General features: G+C 47.3%; 1 protein-coding gene across 2 annotated transcripts in view; it reads left to right on the top strand.

Moving 5' to 3' along the window:
• Positions 1 to 2,239: 2,239 nt before the first annotated feature.
• CHST11 (carbohydrate sulfotransferase 11) overlaps positions 2,240 to 14,132 on the top strand; it is a gene marked incomplete at both ends in the record, with an annotated part of 172,554 nt that continues 160,661 nt past the window's right edge. Inside the window, one exon of one of the 2 annotated variants that reach the window (XM_082497297.1) lies at positions 2,240 to 2,342. In XM_082497297.1, the coding sequence (XP_082353423.1) occupies positions 2,240 to 2,342 (103 nt within the window). Of the gene's footprint in view, positions 2,358 to 14,132 lie in introns of both variants that reach the window. The other variant, XM_082497296.1, reaches the window with a different exon arrangement.

Here is a 14,132-nt window from a genome sequence, read left to right as displayed (position 1 = left end):
GAGTATTGAGTTCTAGGATTTTGCCCTCATCCCTTGGTGTCTGATCCACATTCCTGGATACAGTCCAGTTCTTGCTGTTAAAATACTGCAGTTGCTATTGTGCTGCAGCATATGTATTGATGGATGGATGCTGAAATGCCAGGCTGTGCTTCTGGTTGACTTTTGTTGACTGACTTAAAGATTTGCCACTTTGATGCATTACATATTAGTACTTCTCTTTATCTAGTGTTTTTGATAGAACACTTTTGTGTTACATTTGAGGTTTGGATTTAGAACAGAAAAATAAATTTAAAGTTTCCTTTACATTAGGAAGAGTAGAAAATGGTCACTGCATATCAAAACTGCTAAAAAAAGCCTGGGAAAAAAATCTACAGAAAGTAAGAAAAATTAGTATTGTGTAAAACCTTAACGAACAATGGAAATTATTCCTAATAAAAGGAACTCTAGGTCAAGCCTAAATAATCTACTCTGTTAAAAATGTCTACCTCATTATTGGTTTATCCTTGAGGTAAAATCCTTTTAATTGGCTTTTGGAAAGTCGGAATGGAAAACCCTGATGACTTTACATGTTTCTGTCACAATTACCCAGGGAGGAATACTCATACCTTTTGGGTTTGTTGGGGTTTTTTGGGGGTGGGGTGGAGGGTTTTTTTTCTGCTTAAGATTTATTTTACCCCACTTGCTTCCTAGCTTTGGGCTGGGTCTGTTCGGGGCTATTTTCATTTTAAAGACCCCTGCCCCCAACCACATCAGAAGAACTGACAGAAATCTGAAGGGAAAAAAATCCTTTTACACATGAAGATGGTATCGGCAAAATGATTTTCACTTTAGCGAAAAGAAAAGTAATATCAAACCGGTGTTTGGGTGCATCAGGACAAAGAGAACAGTTAACGCAGTGCGAGGATGAATGGTATATTGCTAAGAGCTGATTTCATTCACCAATGTACTTTTCAACACCCGTCTGGCTCTGAGCGAGTGGATAGTCCCAGTCCGGGACCTCTCCTGCGCGGGTAATGTCACAAACCCAGTTGGGGACTTGGCCGACCCGCCGCTGCTGAGGCGGCCCCGGCTCTCCAGAAGCCCCCCGCGTCCCGGGCCCCGGAGCACGCGTGGACGAGGCACATGTCCCTTTTGTTCCGTGGCGCTGAGCCCCTCGGCATTCCTCCCACGTACCGGCTCCTGTCTTCGGGGCAGGAAGAACCTTTTGTTTCCCACAGACAAATGAAGCCATCGGTCGGTTAATTCGGAAAACTTAAAAATAAAAATAACAACAACAAAAACCCAACCCACCCCAAACCCTTTCATTTCTGGCATGCCAGCTGCCACTGCGTGCGCCAGGGACGATTCAGTGCTGCTGGAAGTCGGTGTTTACACCGGTTGTAAATATTAACGGCTGCCGGCCGGGACAGCGCACCGCCGAAGAAACCAGCACCAGGAGTGGCTCTGAGGCGATGTCTCTCCGAGTTCTAAGGCGAGAGAAGACCTTGAAGAAGGCATTTGGGATTACCAGAGCGACAGGCAACACCCCCCCCCCCTCACCCCACACACGGCGGGGGGAGAAGTGGGAGAATTTCTCTCCAGAAACGCGGCGCGGGGCAAAAGCCGCCTTCGCGCGGGGCGACGGCGAGCCGGGGATGGGGGGGGCGGCCCGCTCCCCACTGGCGGACCCACATCCCCTGTGGAGGGCGAGAGTGACCCAGAGGTGGTCAAGTTCACCGCCAGAGCGGCCGCGACGACAACAGCCGCCGCCGCCGCTTAGCGAGGGCGGGCGGGGCCCGAGGGAGTCCCCGCCACCGCCCCCTCCCTCAGAGTCGGCAACGGTCCTCGCGACGCCCGCACGCGCCCGCCCCGCCCCGCCCCTGGCAGAGCGCGCCCCGCGGCGGCGGCCCCTCGAGGCAGCCCGGCGCGTCCCCGCCCGCCGCTGCCGCCGCCGCCGCCGCCGCCGGGCGGGACCATCTCTCCCCTTGGCGAGGGGGGGGGGCGCGCTCCGCCCCGGCTCCCCGCCTGGCCCGCCTCCCCCCCGCGCCGCGCAGAGCGCCCCTCCGCCTGGCGCGCGGCGTGGTCACGCCCAGCGCAGGCATTAGCGCCCGCCGGTGCGGGGCGCGGGCGCCCGGGCATCCTCCGGCGCGGCGGCGGCGGCTCCTCCCCGGCACCTCGGAGCGCCGCGGGAGCGGAGCGGCTCTCAAAGCGCTAACCGTGCGCGCCCTGCCGCCCCCTCTCTGCGCCGCCGGGCAACGCCATGAAGCCGGCGGTGCTGGAAGTAATGAGGATGAACCGGGTGTGCAGGATGGTCCTGGTCACTTCCGTGGGCTCCTTCATCCTCGTCATCTTCTATTTCCAAAGTATGTTGCACCCAGGTAGGGCACCGGCACCGCAACCGCACCGGCACCGCAACCGCGACCGCATCGGCATCGACACCGCGGAAGGCAGCGCCCGGCTGCGCGCCGGCCCCGCTCCCCGCCGGCGGCGCAGGTGGTGGGCGCCCCGGCAGCCCTCGGCGGCTGCCGCCGGCCCCGGCTCTCGCCTCCCGGCGCCGCTGCGGCAGGCGCGGGGCTCGGCGGCAGCGGGCGCAGCGCACCGCAGCCCGGTCGGCAGCCCCGTCCCGGCCACCGCCCGGGGCTGCCGCGGGAAGGTCGCCTCGTCCCCCCGCAGGAAACTTCCCGCGGGAGGGAGGAAAGTTGTTTTGGTTTTAAATTTTATTATTTTCTCTCCTGTATCCTGCGTTTGGGGGAAGGGGGACGGCACCGGCCGGTGAGCCCGCCGCGGCGGAGAGCGGCGCCGGGATCCGCCCGGCCCCCGCGGGTCCGTCCCCGCCGGGAGGGTGACCCCCGTCCCGGCCTCACCCCCCTCCCGCACCCGTCTGCCGCCGTCGGGGGCTGCGGGCTCTCGGCTTCTCTGCTTCTCGTTTTTTTTGGAGGTGTCGGGGACACCGCGGCCGGCCCAGGGGCACCGCCGCCGCCGGCGGGCAACTTCGCGCCGGCTCTTCCGAGTTGGCCGGAGCGGCGGCTGCGGGGTGCGGACCGTCCCTCCCCGCGGTGGGGGAAGCTTTTACGCGGCCCCGCCGTACCCCGGCTGTTTATGGGGGGGGGACTGAGGGGCTCCTGGGGGTGCTGCCGGCGGGGCACGGACGTTCGCAGAGAGCCGGGCGGTGTGTGTGTGTGTGTGTGGGGGGGGGGGGCATAAACATCCCTCATCCAAACTCTCCTCTGCCGAACGCGACCTGAACTCTGCAGTGTGAGAGCGCGGTGGGCACCGGGGGTGGAGCGGTGCTGGGGGGGGGCTCCCGTGGAAGTCAGTGCCGTAGAAGTCACTCCCGTAGACCGTAGGGACTCCGTAGGGCGGCTACTGAAGGTGGGATTGGGCCGCGGAAACTTCACGCGGTGTCTGCTGTGGCCCACGGATCCCCCGTGGGTTGCAGCGAGACTGCTCTGTGCTGCGAATTTGATTCAGCATAGCAAAAAAAAAAAAAAAAAAAAATTATAATTTTGATCCGTCTGTCTCACTTCCCCCCCCCTTCCTGCCTGAGAAATGAGGTGGAAATTGCACTTGCGGTGTCTTTTTTGGAGGGATGTGACAGCTGAGCAGAGGAGCGAGGCTTGTAGGAAAGAGGGGGTGATACCTCTTAGCAGACCCACAGCTGCGGCTGGTGGAGCGGCCACGCTTCGCGGCTGCCGAATCTTCTCACCGTACCTGTAAATCTCTCCTACCAGCTCTTGAGTGTCAGTGTCGTGGCTGCAGGCGTAGTTGTAGCAAACAAGGGAATTGCAGCTTGGTAAAAAGAAAAAAATGACATACTCGGTTTGACTCTTTCCTTCCCTGCTTGTGGCTACCAACAGTCGATTACAAAAGATTTTTCCTTAAACTTTTGGGAGTCAAAAGGTAGAGGCTTAGCGCACTGATAGGATTAGGAATCGGTAGATCTGCTGTTCCGTGGTGAAGCCAAGTCCCGTTTGGTGGTTTTCTATCAGCTGTCTGCTCCTCCAAAGTTGGTATCATTTCCTTGATGAATGTGTTCTTGTATGGTGCCCATCTGTGTTAATACCTGCCAACTCCTTAGAAATATTAGCATATTTTTTCTTTCCTGCTGCATCTGCTCTGTGCTTACTGGTTTCACTAGGAGTGCTTGGCCCTCAGCAGACCTGGGGAAGGCTTTATTTCGGGGCTTTGAGGCACCGTACAGAGTTGTTGGTTATAACACAGCTTCACCAATTTAATAAAAGTAGGATATTTTCCATTGGTTGCATTCCACAGGTAACATAGTTTGCACACACATTCAGAAAATTTGGCCGAGAGTTATTATTTCCCCTTGTTTCAAATGAATTATACTGCTGGAACACAAACTCAGTGTGCCGTAGGTGAGAGATTAAATTAAATATTCTTCTGTGAATTTTTGAATGTAGAAAAATCACCTTTCAAGAATTCTCAATATGCTCTATAGCTAACTGCTGAAGATTATGGCTTTATGTTCATGCTATTGTAAAGCTATAAATAGGTTGAGATTTTAGTACAATTCAAAGGATTTACCATAAACTCTTGAGTAGAGGATGTGATGCTGTGAAATCACCAGGAGGATAATCTGCACCCATTTTCCGTTTGACACATATTTAGGTTGTTAGCGTGAGCGAAGTAGATCTGGAAATAAATGCAATCACAACCTTTCCATCTTGATTGTGCCTTTTTGATCGTAAGTGATTCTGCTTTTTTCATGGGCTGTTTCTATAGTGGAAACTGCTTAGAAGTCTGCCTGACTCTGATCTGGACCCATATAGAGTGTGGTCATTTGGCTTATATGCGGTTTGTAAGGCTCGAACGGCTATTTTCACCAGGTATCTATGATGTGATTGTATGCGTTTCCATCTTGGTGGTGCAAGTGTTAGATGAATGTGGAGTTCTTGAAGAGTTGGGAGAGAGGGAGGTAGTAGACCTGCCAGTGTGATATACATCAGGTAGCAGATCACTTAGAGGCATCGTATCTTTGTTTTAAGATACTTGATGTTTGTATGACTTCCCTGGAGCCGAACCCTGGGCAGAGCACGTGTCAGGTGAGATGGGACTGGAGGTATTAAGAACTTTCAAAATCTTGGCCAATACCCTTTTTTTTGTTGTGGAAGGTGTTCTAAATTTTAGCTTGGTTTCCGCTGGAATATGCGTCTTAGGATGGCTACTGGAGGGAGCACCTCATACCTTGGCTTCCCACCTGTCACTGTTGTTTGTAGCTTACTGTGCTCTCTAAGATAGGCACTTGGCAATCAGAATTAGCTGAAAAATTCCCACCCAAACCTTTTGGATGGAAAACAAGGGTTTCAGTTAAGTTCTCCGCAAGAAGCAGTGGCTCCTTGCTCAAAATCTGGCAATTTCTTCACCCCCCCCAAGTTCTCTTGGTGATTTTTAGGAGACTGTTCTCTGCTTACAGAGCTTTCTAAACAATTTTAGGTGTGAGACGGATAAGGTGAAAGATGCTAGAAGGCCACCAAATGATGAGTTCAACCTGCCTCGGGGATAAGACAACTTGTCTGTCAGATGGGCGTTTTTCATTTTAGGAGGTCTGAACACGGATCTCTTGCTGGAAACATTAGAAAACCAAATTTCTACTGACAGTTTGTTTTTCTTTTTCCTTTGGGACCCATAAATAGGAAATTGACATAGTTAACAGATGCCTTTCTTAAAAACAAACAAACAAAAAAAACCCTTAACAAAAAGTCTGACACAGGGAGGGTGAGCTGAGCCTTATCTTTGCAAAAGGATCTGATGGTGTGACCCTTGGTGCTGTATCTCAGATATCAGCACACTGGAAGATCAGGTGCTTTTTACTCCTTGTTCTTTTTGGCACCATACCTGTTCTTTGTCGGGAAGCCGGTGGTAAGTGTGCTGTCTGGTCAACATGTCTTTGCATTGTCTGAATTTTGGCAGAGATTGCCTATGTGCTGGGGAACCCTCCCTCCCTAATTAGGTTCCCCCACCAGTTGTTGGTGTGGGAAAGTGAACGGTGCTGCTCTCCAGTTCTCAGGAGCACTGTAAGGAAAACTTTGGAGATGATCCTGGCTCTTGTGGCTTAATCTGTGTGTTTGGGGGACTGTTTATTCCTGAGGGAGGAAATGGCAGTAGGGATTTTGGTGTGTTTTCCTGTTGCTTGTCTAGCTTTTTCTGAAAAGAAAAAAAAACCCACTGGGCGGTGTCTGCGATAGCTGGATGGAGATTTCCCCATCTCTTTGCTCAGAATATTTCCCTCCCTTCACTCTCCTGCCACGTGCTACCTGCGTAACTGAGTGCAACCTGATTATTGCTCCGTGCTCCTGCGTCTTCTGTCTGCGTACAATGGGTCGGTCTCGGGGCTTTATATGACAGCCCGTCGTAGTTGTATCTGCTGCCTTCCCTGCGAAATCGGTTTGCTCGCTCGTCCTTGGCCTGCCTACCCTTTCCCAGATGTGTTTGCTTTCTTCTGTAGACATCCCAGCTGCGGTGAGCGGGGCGACTGTGTGTCAGTAAGCACAGGCAGGAGCTGCTCTGCCAGGCGCGGGTCAGGCTGGCGGTGGGCTGGAATCCTTCAAGATGAGAAATTCCACATGAAGGTAGAATAATTAATACTGTCTTTATCTTACCTGAGGCAGGTTTATGAAACTAACTTATTCTAAACCTGATATTATTCACACCCGCCCGCACTGCAGACCAGACCAGTTTTGCTCTGTTTTTCATCTCGTGTTTTAGACTTCTGCTGTTCTCCTATGAATGCTAACAAAGGTTAGATCCTCAGACTTGCCTCCTGTCCATGATCTTCTCAGTTACGCGTGCAGCGCTGTATGACTGATAGCTGTTTGTTTCTTACAGAAGGCTGATGTCTACCTTTGCTCAAATGTCAGAACAACTCAGATCACATAAGACTTTTTTTCCTTATGTCTGAAGACAAGCTCACCATTGGTTTTGATGGAAGATTCTGTTTGAAAATCAATGCAGCAGTTTCCCATCTTGCAATTGATCCTTGCTTTCTCCCTTGCTTATAAAGGGGAATGAGCTCTGCAAAGCAGTGAGTGTGTGGCATTCCTTTGATGGACTCCGCATACCGGTTTTAAATTATTCTGTTTGGGATACTGAGAAACGGAGTTCATTTGACAGCCACAAGAATCTGGCCCTCATTTAATTGCATGCAATGAAATCCATCCCCCGGTCGCAGGCAGAAACCCCACTGTGTGCCTGCGAGGGGGCCGTGCTATATCCTTTTGTTGGTGTCCTTATAAGCTTTTCACTGATTTCCTTGGGACTGCATCATCAGTGTGAGCAAACTTACACTGGTCCCTCTTCTCAGAGGTGCTGGTAGCCTGGAACTGCTCTAAGTTGAGAGTGAAACTGCTCTTTGAATCTTCTGCAAGTCTTCGTAGTTAGTGAATATTAAACTTAGTGGCAGGGCATCTTTTTCTGTCTCAGGACATATGAGTGTAGCTTTTTGTAACAGCTGCTTGTTGACCTTAAGAAATAAAAATCTCAGTTTCTGAGTGTATTCAAGCAAAAATTACCTGGCATTGTCAACAGTAATGTCTTAATAAATTTTAATTTATCGGAATGCTTATTGCTGCACAGTTACCATTTCTACAAGGTAGACTTTTTATATGCTTTTAATTTTTTTTGTTACTATGACTCACTGTTGGGAAACTGTGTGCTTCCATAGCATTAACGCTCTGTATTCACAGATGTAAGTGTCATGACTTGGCTAAAGTCTAGCTTTTTCAGAGGCAAACTCAGTGTGAATGGAAACCTTCTTTTTCCTTTAGAAATAAACATATAGAGCAGAAATGCCCAGTGCTTTTTATGAACAAGTTGATACAGTTGATTGAGTGCAACTAGTATGTCAATTTTATCTCTGTATAGGGTGAGTATATTTCTGAATTCTTAAATTGTTTCCATTACGTTTCAGAAGCGACAGATAGTCTATCTTGTACTGTACCATGTAACTCATTCTAAAAGTGGTTCAGAGAATTGGAAGAAATTAGATCCATGTTACTTTTCCCAAAGCCAGCACTACTGTATTTTGTTTGACTCTGTTGCCAGACGTACTGTATCAAATCCAGCCTGACAAAGCTGCTGCAGTTGTCCTTGTGTGAATGTCATTTCAGCACATTTTTTTTTTTTTTTTTCCTTTCGAGCCTTTTGGGCTGATGCATATGTATTATGGATCAACTCTGAGGTGATCCTGAGGGAGTTAAGGACAGGGTTGGGGGACGCAAGGGTTTGAATCTGATGGTTTTTCTTGCAGACTGTTAGTGTTGTTCAAGGCAACGTTTGAGTTCTACGTGTGACTTGTCAAAGTGTCAGTGTATGTGAAATCAAATGTGGATGTGTGGGTGAAGGGACTGGTTCAAAGCAATAAAAAGAGCAGGATTTTTTCTCCTTCACATTGAGGAAATAAAATTAGGTTCAGGAATTTTGTATCTGTGTAGACCTGGCATGTCTGGGATAAAGATGAAGAGATGTCTGAGGTGGGTCATTTAGATTGAGCAACCACCTACTATATTACCAGGATAACGTTTCAAAGCACATCTGTGTTTTGCTGGATGTTCCTGTTCCCTGTGGAGCCCATTCACATAAGATCTTTGCGGACGAGGTAGGTATTTGTCCTTACAGTCGCAATTCAAACTGTAGAGCTTGGTTAATTCCTCCTTATTTCTATTTCAGTATCTGTTATAGATAGCGTCCTTTTGTTGTGGGCAGAATACTTGCATGTGACAAAGTGGTGTTTCTGCCACAAGCCTCATGCTCTAACTAGAAGATGAGACCACCAGAGACTACAGTGAACCAACAAGAGAATTCAGTTCCTAATTATCTCTGGCTCACGCCTCCAGACAGGGGGATTTTCTTGGATTCCAATTTTGTGAATGTAATCAGTGGAGGATGCAGAGTGTTCCCCTTTCATGTAATTGCTTGGCACCTGAAACAAAGGTTTCATGAGCAAATCAAAATTCTACCGCATATATGCTTGGATTCCATGTCCCTTCTCTTGCATAATGTTATCCCCCATTTTTCATTTAATGCCAGATCGATAAATGCGGTTTGTCAGCTTGCCCTCTCCACATACTCCTTCATAGGAGTTAGTTGTTGGTGAGATTGTCTGGAGTAGATCCATTCCCTCCTGTCAAACTGATGTTGTAGGTTTTCAGCTCTGTCCCCACTGTCCTCTTGGCTTGTCACACCAGCTGTAGCATCACTAGGAAGTACTTAATGAAAGGCAGCCAGCGCACAAATAACGTGCATTTACGTATAAGGAGTAAGCGCATGGAGGGAGGTGACCATCCCGTGGCAGCGTACATCCTCTGCTCTGCCCCTTCTGTGATGATGCCTTGTTCGGTCCCGGAGGGCTGGTGGAGAGCCCCTCGCAGAGGACATGGGAATTGCGGATGTGCCAGTGGGAGCTGGCTTGTTTTACCTGTTCCATGCTATGAACTTAAAGAGGGCTGAAAAGCTTTGTGCTGGTGAGTCTTGGCGAGCCAGAGCAGATGACAGGATCCTCGTTTCTGTGACGTGCTAACAGGACTTTGACTAAACAGCGTAGTATAAGTAGGTGCAGCACAAGCATTTGTTAATTTGCAGCAAGCAAACTTTGCATCCATGCGAGTCAGGGAGGTTTCCCTGTATTAAAGAAATTTCCCTGTCTTATGCATTGCGTATTTAAATATCCAGTTTAAACTAACATGCTCTTTTGGGTTGTTTTTTATACCTTGCCCAATGTTGGCAATGAAAGTAAATGACGGCTTTGCTTTTGGTTGTATTAATTTTACCCATTAGAAACGCGGTCCTGAATGAGGCATTAGCATTTAACTTGTAAGCACCGGAAGGGGATGTTATTTAAAAGAAATAAAATTAGATGGCTGCCACTGGAAACTTCGGAGTAAGATGTCGTTAGAGTGGACTGACTGACATTGAGGCTAGATTTGGAAACTTAATATTTCATTTTTTTTTTCTTCCTGACAAATTTGAATCTCTGGATTAAAAAAGCTGAGCATAAGCACTTACAAAATGCTGACTTAGAAAAAGAGGGCTGCACACACAAACGTGTGTGCATGAGCACGTGCAGCCACCCGTCCTCTCTCTCCCTACAAAACCTGTAGTTGGTGGCCCAGGTAGTCCAAATGCATTGATTCCTGAAGTGCAAACCCTTTTCTCCTAACAAGGCTGCTGCAAGGAATATGAAGGTCTTTGTTATTAAAAGAAATCCCAGAAGTGCCAAGGGCTCCACGTAGGTGCCTTTGTTATTTTACTAATTGAAACGTATAGTCAGTGTGGTTTCTCATTTCTGTTACTCTCAATTTATGCAATGTTTGGAAGTATCCAGCTTGAGAGAAGTAATGATTTTATGACCTTTTTCTAGGCTGCAGAAAAGCAGGAATTTTTAAGCTATTTTATCAGCTTAAACAGTAAGCATACCTCTTCAAGGTAGCCTTCGTCTTGTTGGTGCCAGGCTGTAGACACTGAAGGATGACTTTGCAGCCGTTACTATCAATCACTGCTGCAATGGCTTCACACTCCTATGAAAAAACTTAAAAGAAGGTGCTGGGGGAAATGGAAAATACAAACAATGCAATTGAGCAGAATTTCTCACGGCACTGTGATTCCAGGGGTTTGGGAGATGGTAACTCTATCCCACAAATGGCATGAAGGTAGGTGGACCACACCATGGGAAAACAGGTGTGAAATGATCACATCCTGTAAATGTTCTCTGCTCTTAATTTTACAATGAGAAGTAGCCTTAATTTGAAGGATGTGAGTAAAGTGATCTGCATTTGGTTTTACAGGATCTGGCCCCCCAATGGTCTCTTCTCTAGTAGGTGAAAGAGGAGGGTATGGTTCTCAGCTGGGCTTGGTCTGCAAAGGAACTGCTGCTTCGAACGTTGTCTTGAGCTAAAAGATGCCATCCTTAGTAATCTTAATAGAAAGATTGTGTCTTTTTTTTTTTTGTTACTTGGCTGGGTGGTGGAAGATGATGGCTTTTAATTGCAGAGTCCACACATAATAATCCACAAGCAATAAAAAGCTTTGTTGGGTTTCAATCCACTTCTGAAAGGCTAAACTACGTAAAAAACTGAGAACTGTGGGTTTTTTTTTCCCCTACTTTGTTTCATTTTTTAAAGCCAACACTATTCATTTTTAAGACATTCTGACAATTCAAGATATGTTGTAAACAGTAAAAAGATGGGTTTCAGGACCCTCAATAATGCCTTTTGAAGTCAGTTAACAAATGACATACTCTGTAGCTATTAGTTTTCATGCTTTTTTGGCTGATTAATGATTATATAATGGGGTCAAAAAGTTTCAAATGGATAACTTGTAGGGATTTTTGGATTAGGGAAGGTAGACATAGAATTAATAAGGTGGTTATAATTGGATCCCACGGATGATCTCTGCTGTAATACCTCATCTTAAAACAAAGAGCTTGAGGTAGTTAAAATCCTTTTAAAGACTATTTGCATTATTGTGCTTTAAAGTTGATTGGTATGCTGACAGAACAAAAATGTCTGTATTATCTGAGGTGACCTGACACAGAATAGCACATTCTGCACCCACAATGGTGAGTACCAGGAGCTGAACAAGTCCTTCTAGTAATCTGTAGCTTTACAGCTTGTGTTGGGTGTGAGAGTGGAGAATTTATAGTAACTGAGGGGGAGGGAACTAACACTTTTTAAACACTTGGTGATTAATAAAATGTGTCAGCTGGGGGGTCATAAATATGATAAAGCCTGCCTTGATTATATATTTTGGCCTTGATTAAGTTCTAAAATATATTTGAGTTTCCAGATGGGGATAAGCGCTTTATCTTTGGAGTTAAGTGTGTGTATGTGTGCACGTAATGACGAAGTTGACGTAACTGCTAATCGAGTGGGACAAATACGCCGGAGAATCAGAGTGGCTACTGACACACGTACTCTGCGTCCCAGGCATTGCTGTGTCCCACTCTCTTGGTTTAGCAATTGCTGCAAGGTCAGTCAGCTGGATGTCACACAGAGGTCCTGCTGTCTTCACCCTGGCAATCCCGTGGACCATGACTGCTGATCTCTGCCTCTCCACCTTCCTCCTCCTCTTCCCAAACCAGACTTGGTGGTCCTTTATGGCAAGTTTAGGGAAGCTCAAATGGGATGAACGTGGCTGCCTGCTGTTGGGTTTGGGGTTTTGTTTTGGGCAAGCCGTAAGATTTTATGACTTTTTCTGAAAGGAGTGCATTGATGAGTTTGAGTGTGTTGGATTGATTGCATGAGGTCTGCATGATTGACTGGAGGAGTCAATGGTCGCTTTTCAGTTGATTTTAGTGAGCACTGGGTCAGGTCTGCTGTGCCAGAGCAGCACCTTTTTGAATTGCATAAAGGACACACATCCCCCACAGTGGTAGAAATATAGGATTGCAGGGTTGGGTGGAGCTCTGACCCGTTGGTCCCCTGTAAATCTGGGTTAGCTCCATTGACTTGGTTATATCAATTCTGGATCAAAGCTATAGTAACGAAAAGCAGAATTTGTCCCTCTGTGTCTTCCTGCAGAGCAGTATACAATAGAATAACAGCTTTGCTTTTCTGCTTTCTCACTTGTCCTTCACAAAGTACTTGTGCGTTAAAGTGAATGGTAGCTTTTTCCCCATAGAGCTCCATGCTTGAGGTATTGAAGGGGATGCTGTCTATTTTCATTAGTTTCAGTGGAAATGACATTGGCAGATAAGCTATATGTAACCATTAGCATGCAGGCCATCAATATGATCGAAGTCGTCTGGTCCTGCTGTAGAGCTTCTCTATCCCACGCAGAAAAGGCTATTAATATTTCTAGTGTGACAGCAAAAGTATAATTGCATTAAAGAAAAAACTGGGAGAAAGTTGGGGCTTCCGGAGCTGTTAACTATTTTGAGATAAAACTCTTGAGATACTAAATGAGCTGAAATGGATAATATAAGACAGACATGATTTAATTAAAATCGTCTTTGTATTTGGCTATCTTGATCCATCTTGTGGTTTTGTTTTTTTTTTTTTTTTCTCCCCCCCCCCTCCCCGAACACATCAGTGTTTCTGGTGAGCCTTTCCCTATTCTGTTTCTGTTTCCTGAACGCTTTTCTTAAAATCTTCTAGAGTAGAGAAAGGAGAATTTTTGCAGAGGATGCCAGGACAGTTTGCAAAACAAAAATATACACGGGGCTCTTGTGTCCGAATGATTAGTAATGCACAAAGCCTATACATCAGTATAACGTCAGTGACATACAGCCTCATCTATCTCAAGAATGCTGTAACCGGTGTGGTAACACGTTACTGTGAGAACTCTTTGTGCAACTAGAAATGCATCTCATTCCCTCCGGTGTGGTTGGGCACCAAGGGAAACAGGCCATAATTCTTGCATGTCCAAACTAGCTTGGGTTGTTTCCCATTGCCAGTCTTTACACAGACTTTCTTCCCCCCTCTGTTTTAGTTCTCTCTGTACTCTTTAGACCTTTTACTTGTTTCTATGTTCATTGGGATGTGATGCGATTGAGAGACGTATTTCGTGCTCCCTTTCCAGCTGTGAGGGGATCTCTTGTCATCAGATTGTATCTCAACTGCTCATACCTTACCGGACAGGTTATGGCTGGTGTACTTCTCCAGTGTCGTGGGAGCCTGGAAACACTGCTGAATGTCAAGCAATGCGTGTTTCGTATTGGTTAATGGCAAGTCTGTGCTTTCTTGCTGTCTGCTGCAGTTGAAGGCTTTCACTAGCAGCAAATTAGGAGCAATATTTTGGAAATCTTTGAGAGTTTGGACCCAAGTCTGCTTCTGTGGTGGTAATACTGTGCTTTCATCAGAAGGCTTAAAAATGTTCCATGAAGTAGGCCATATTTTCTTTTTCACCCTACAGCTAGGGGAACTGAGGTGTGACAGGAAGGGTACGCGTGCAGGGATTTGGTTAATGGTTTCCTACCAGGTTAGTGACACGTTCAGGAATAAAATTTGAGGGTAGGATGGATTTGTAGAGCCTGACCCTTGCGTGATCTGAGGGCTGCAATCCCCTTTAGGGTTGGAATAGATCATAGTGCGGACTAGATGTCGGGCAGAGCCAAAGTCCCAGCACTCAGCCCAAGGACACCACTGCAGCCCCATCCAGGTCTGCTTTAGGCTTGTGAGGAAGGCTTTTTTGGACAGTCT

This window comes from Vanellus vanellus (genome assembly GCF_965231255.1).
Source record: "Vanellus vanellus genome assembly, chromosome: 1".
NCBI lineage: Eukaryota > Metazoa > Chordata > Aves > Charadriiformes > Charadriidae > Vanellus > Vanellus vanellus.
This window is presented reverse-complemented; position numbering and strand designations above follow the sequence as displayed.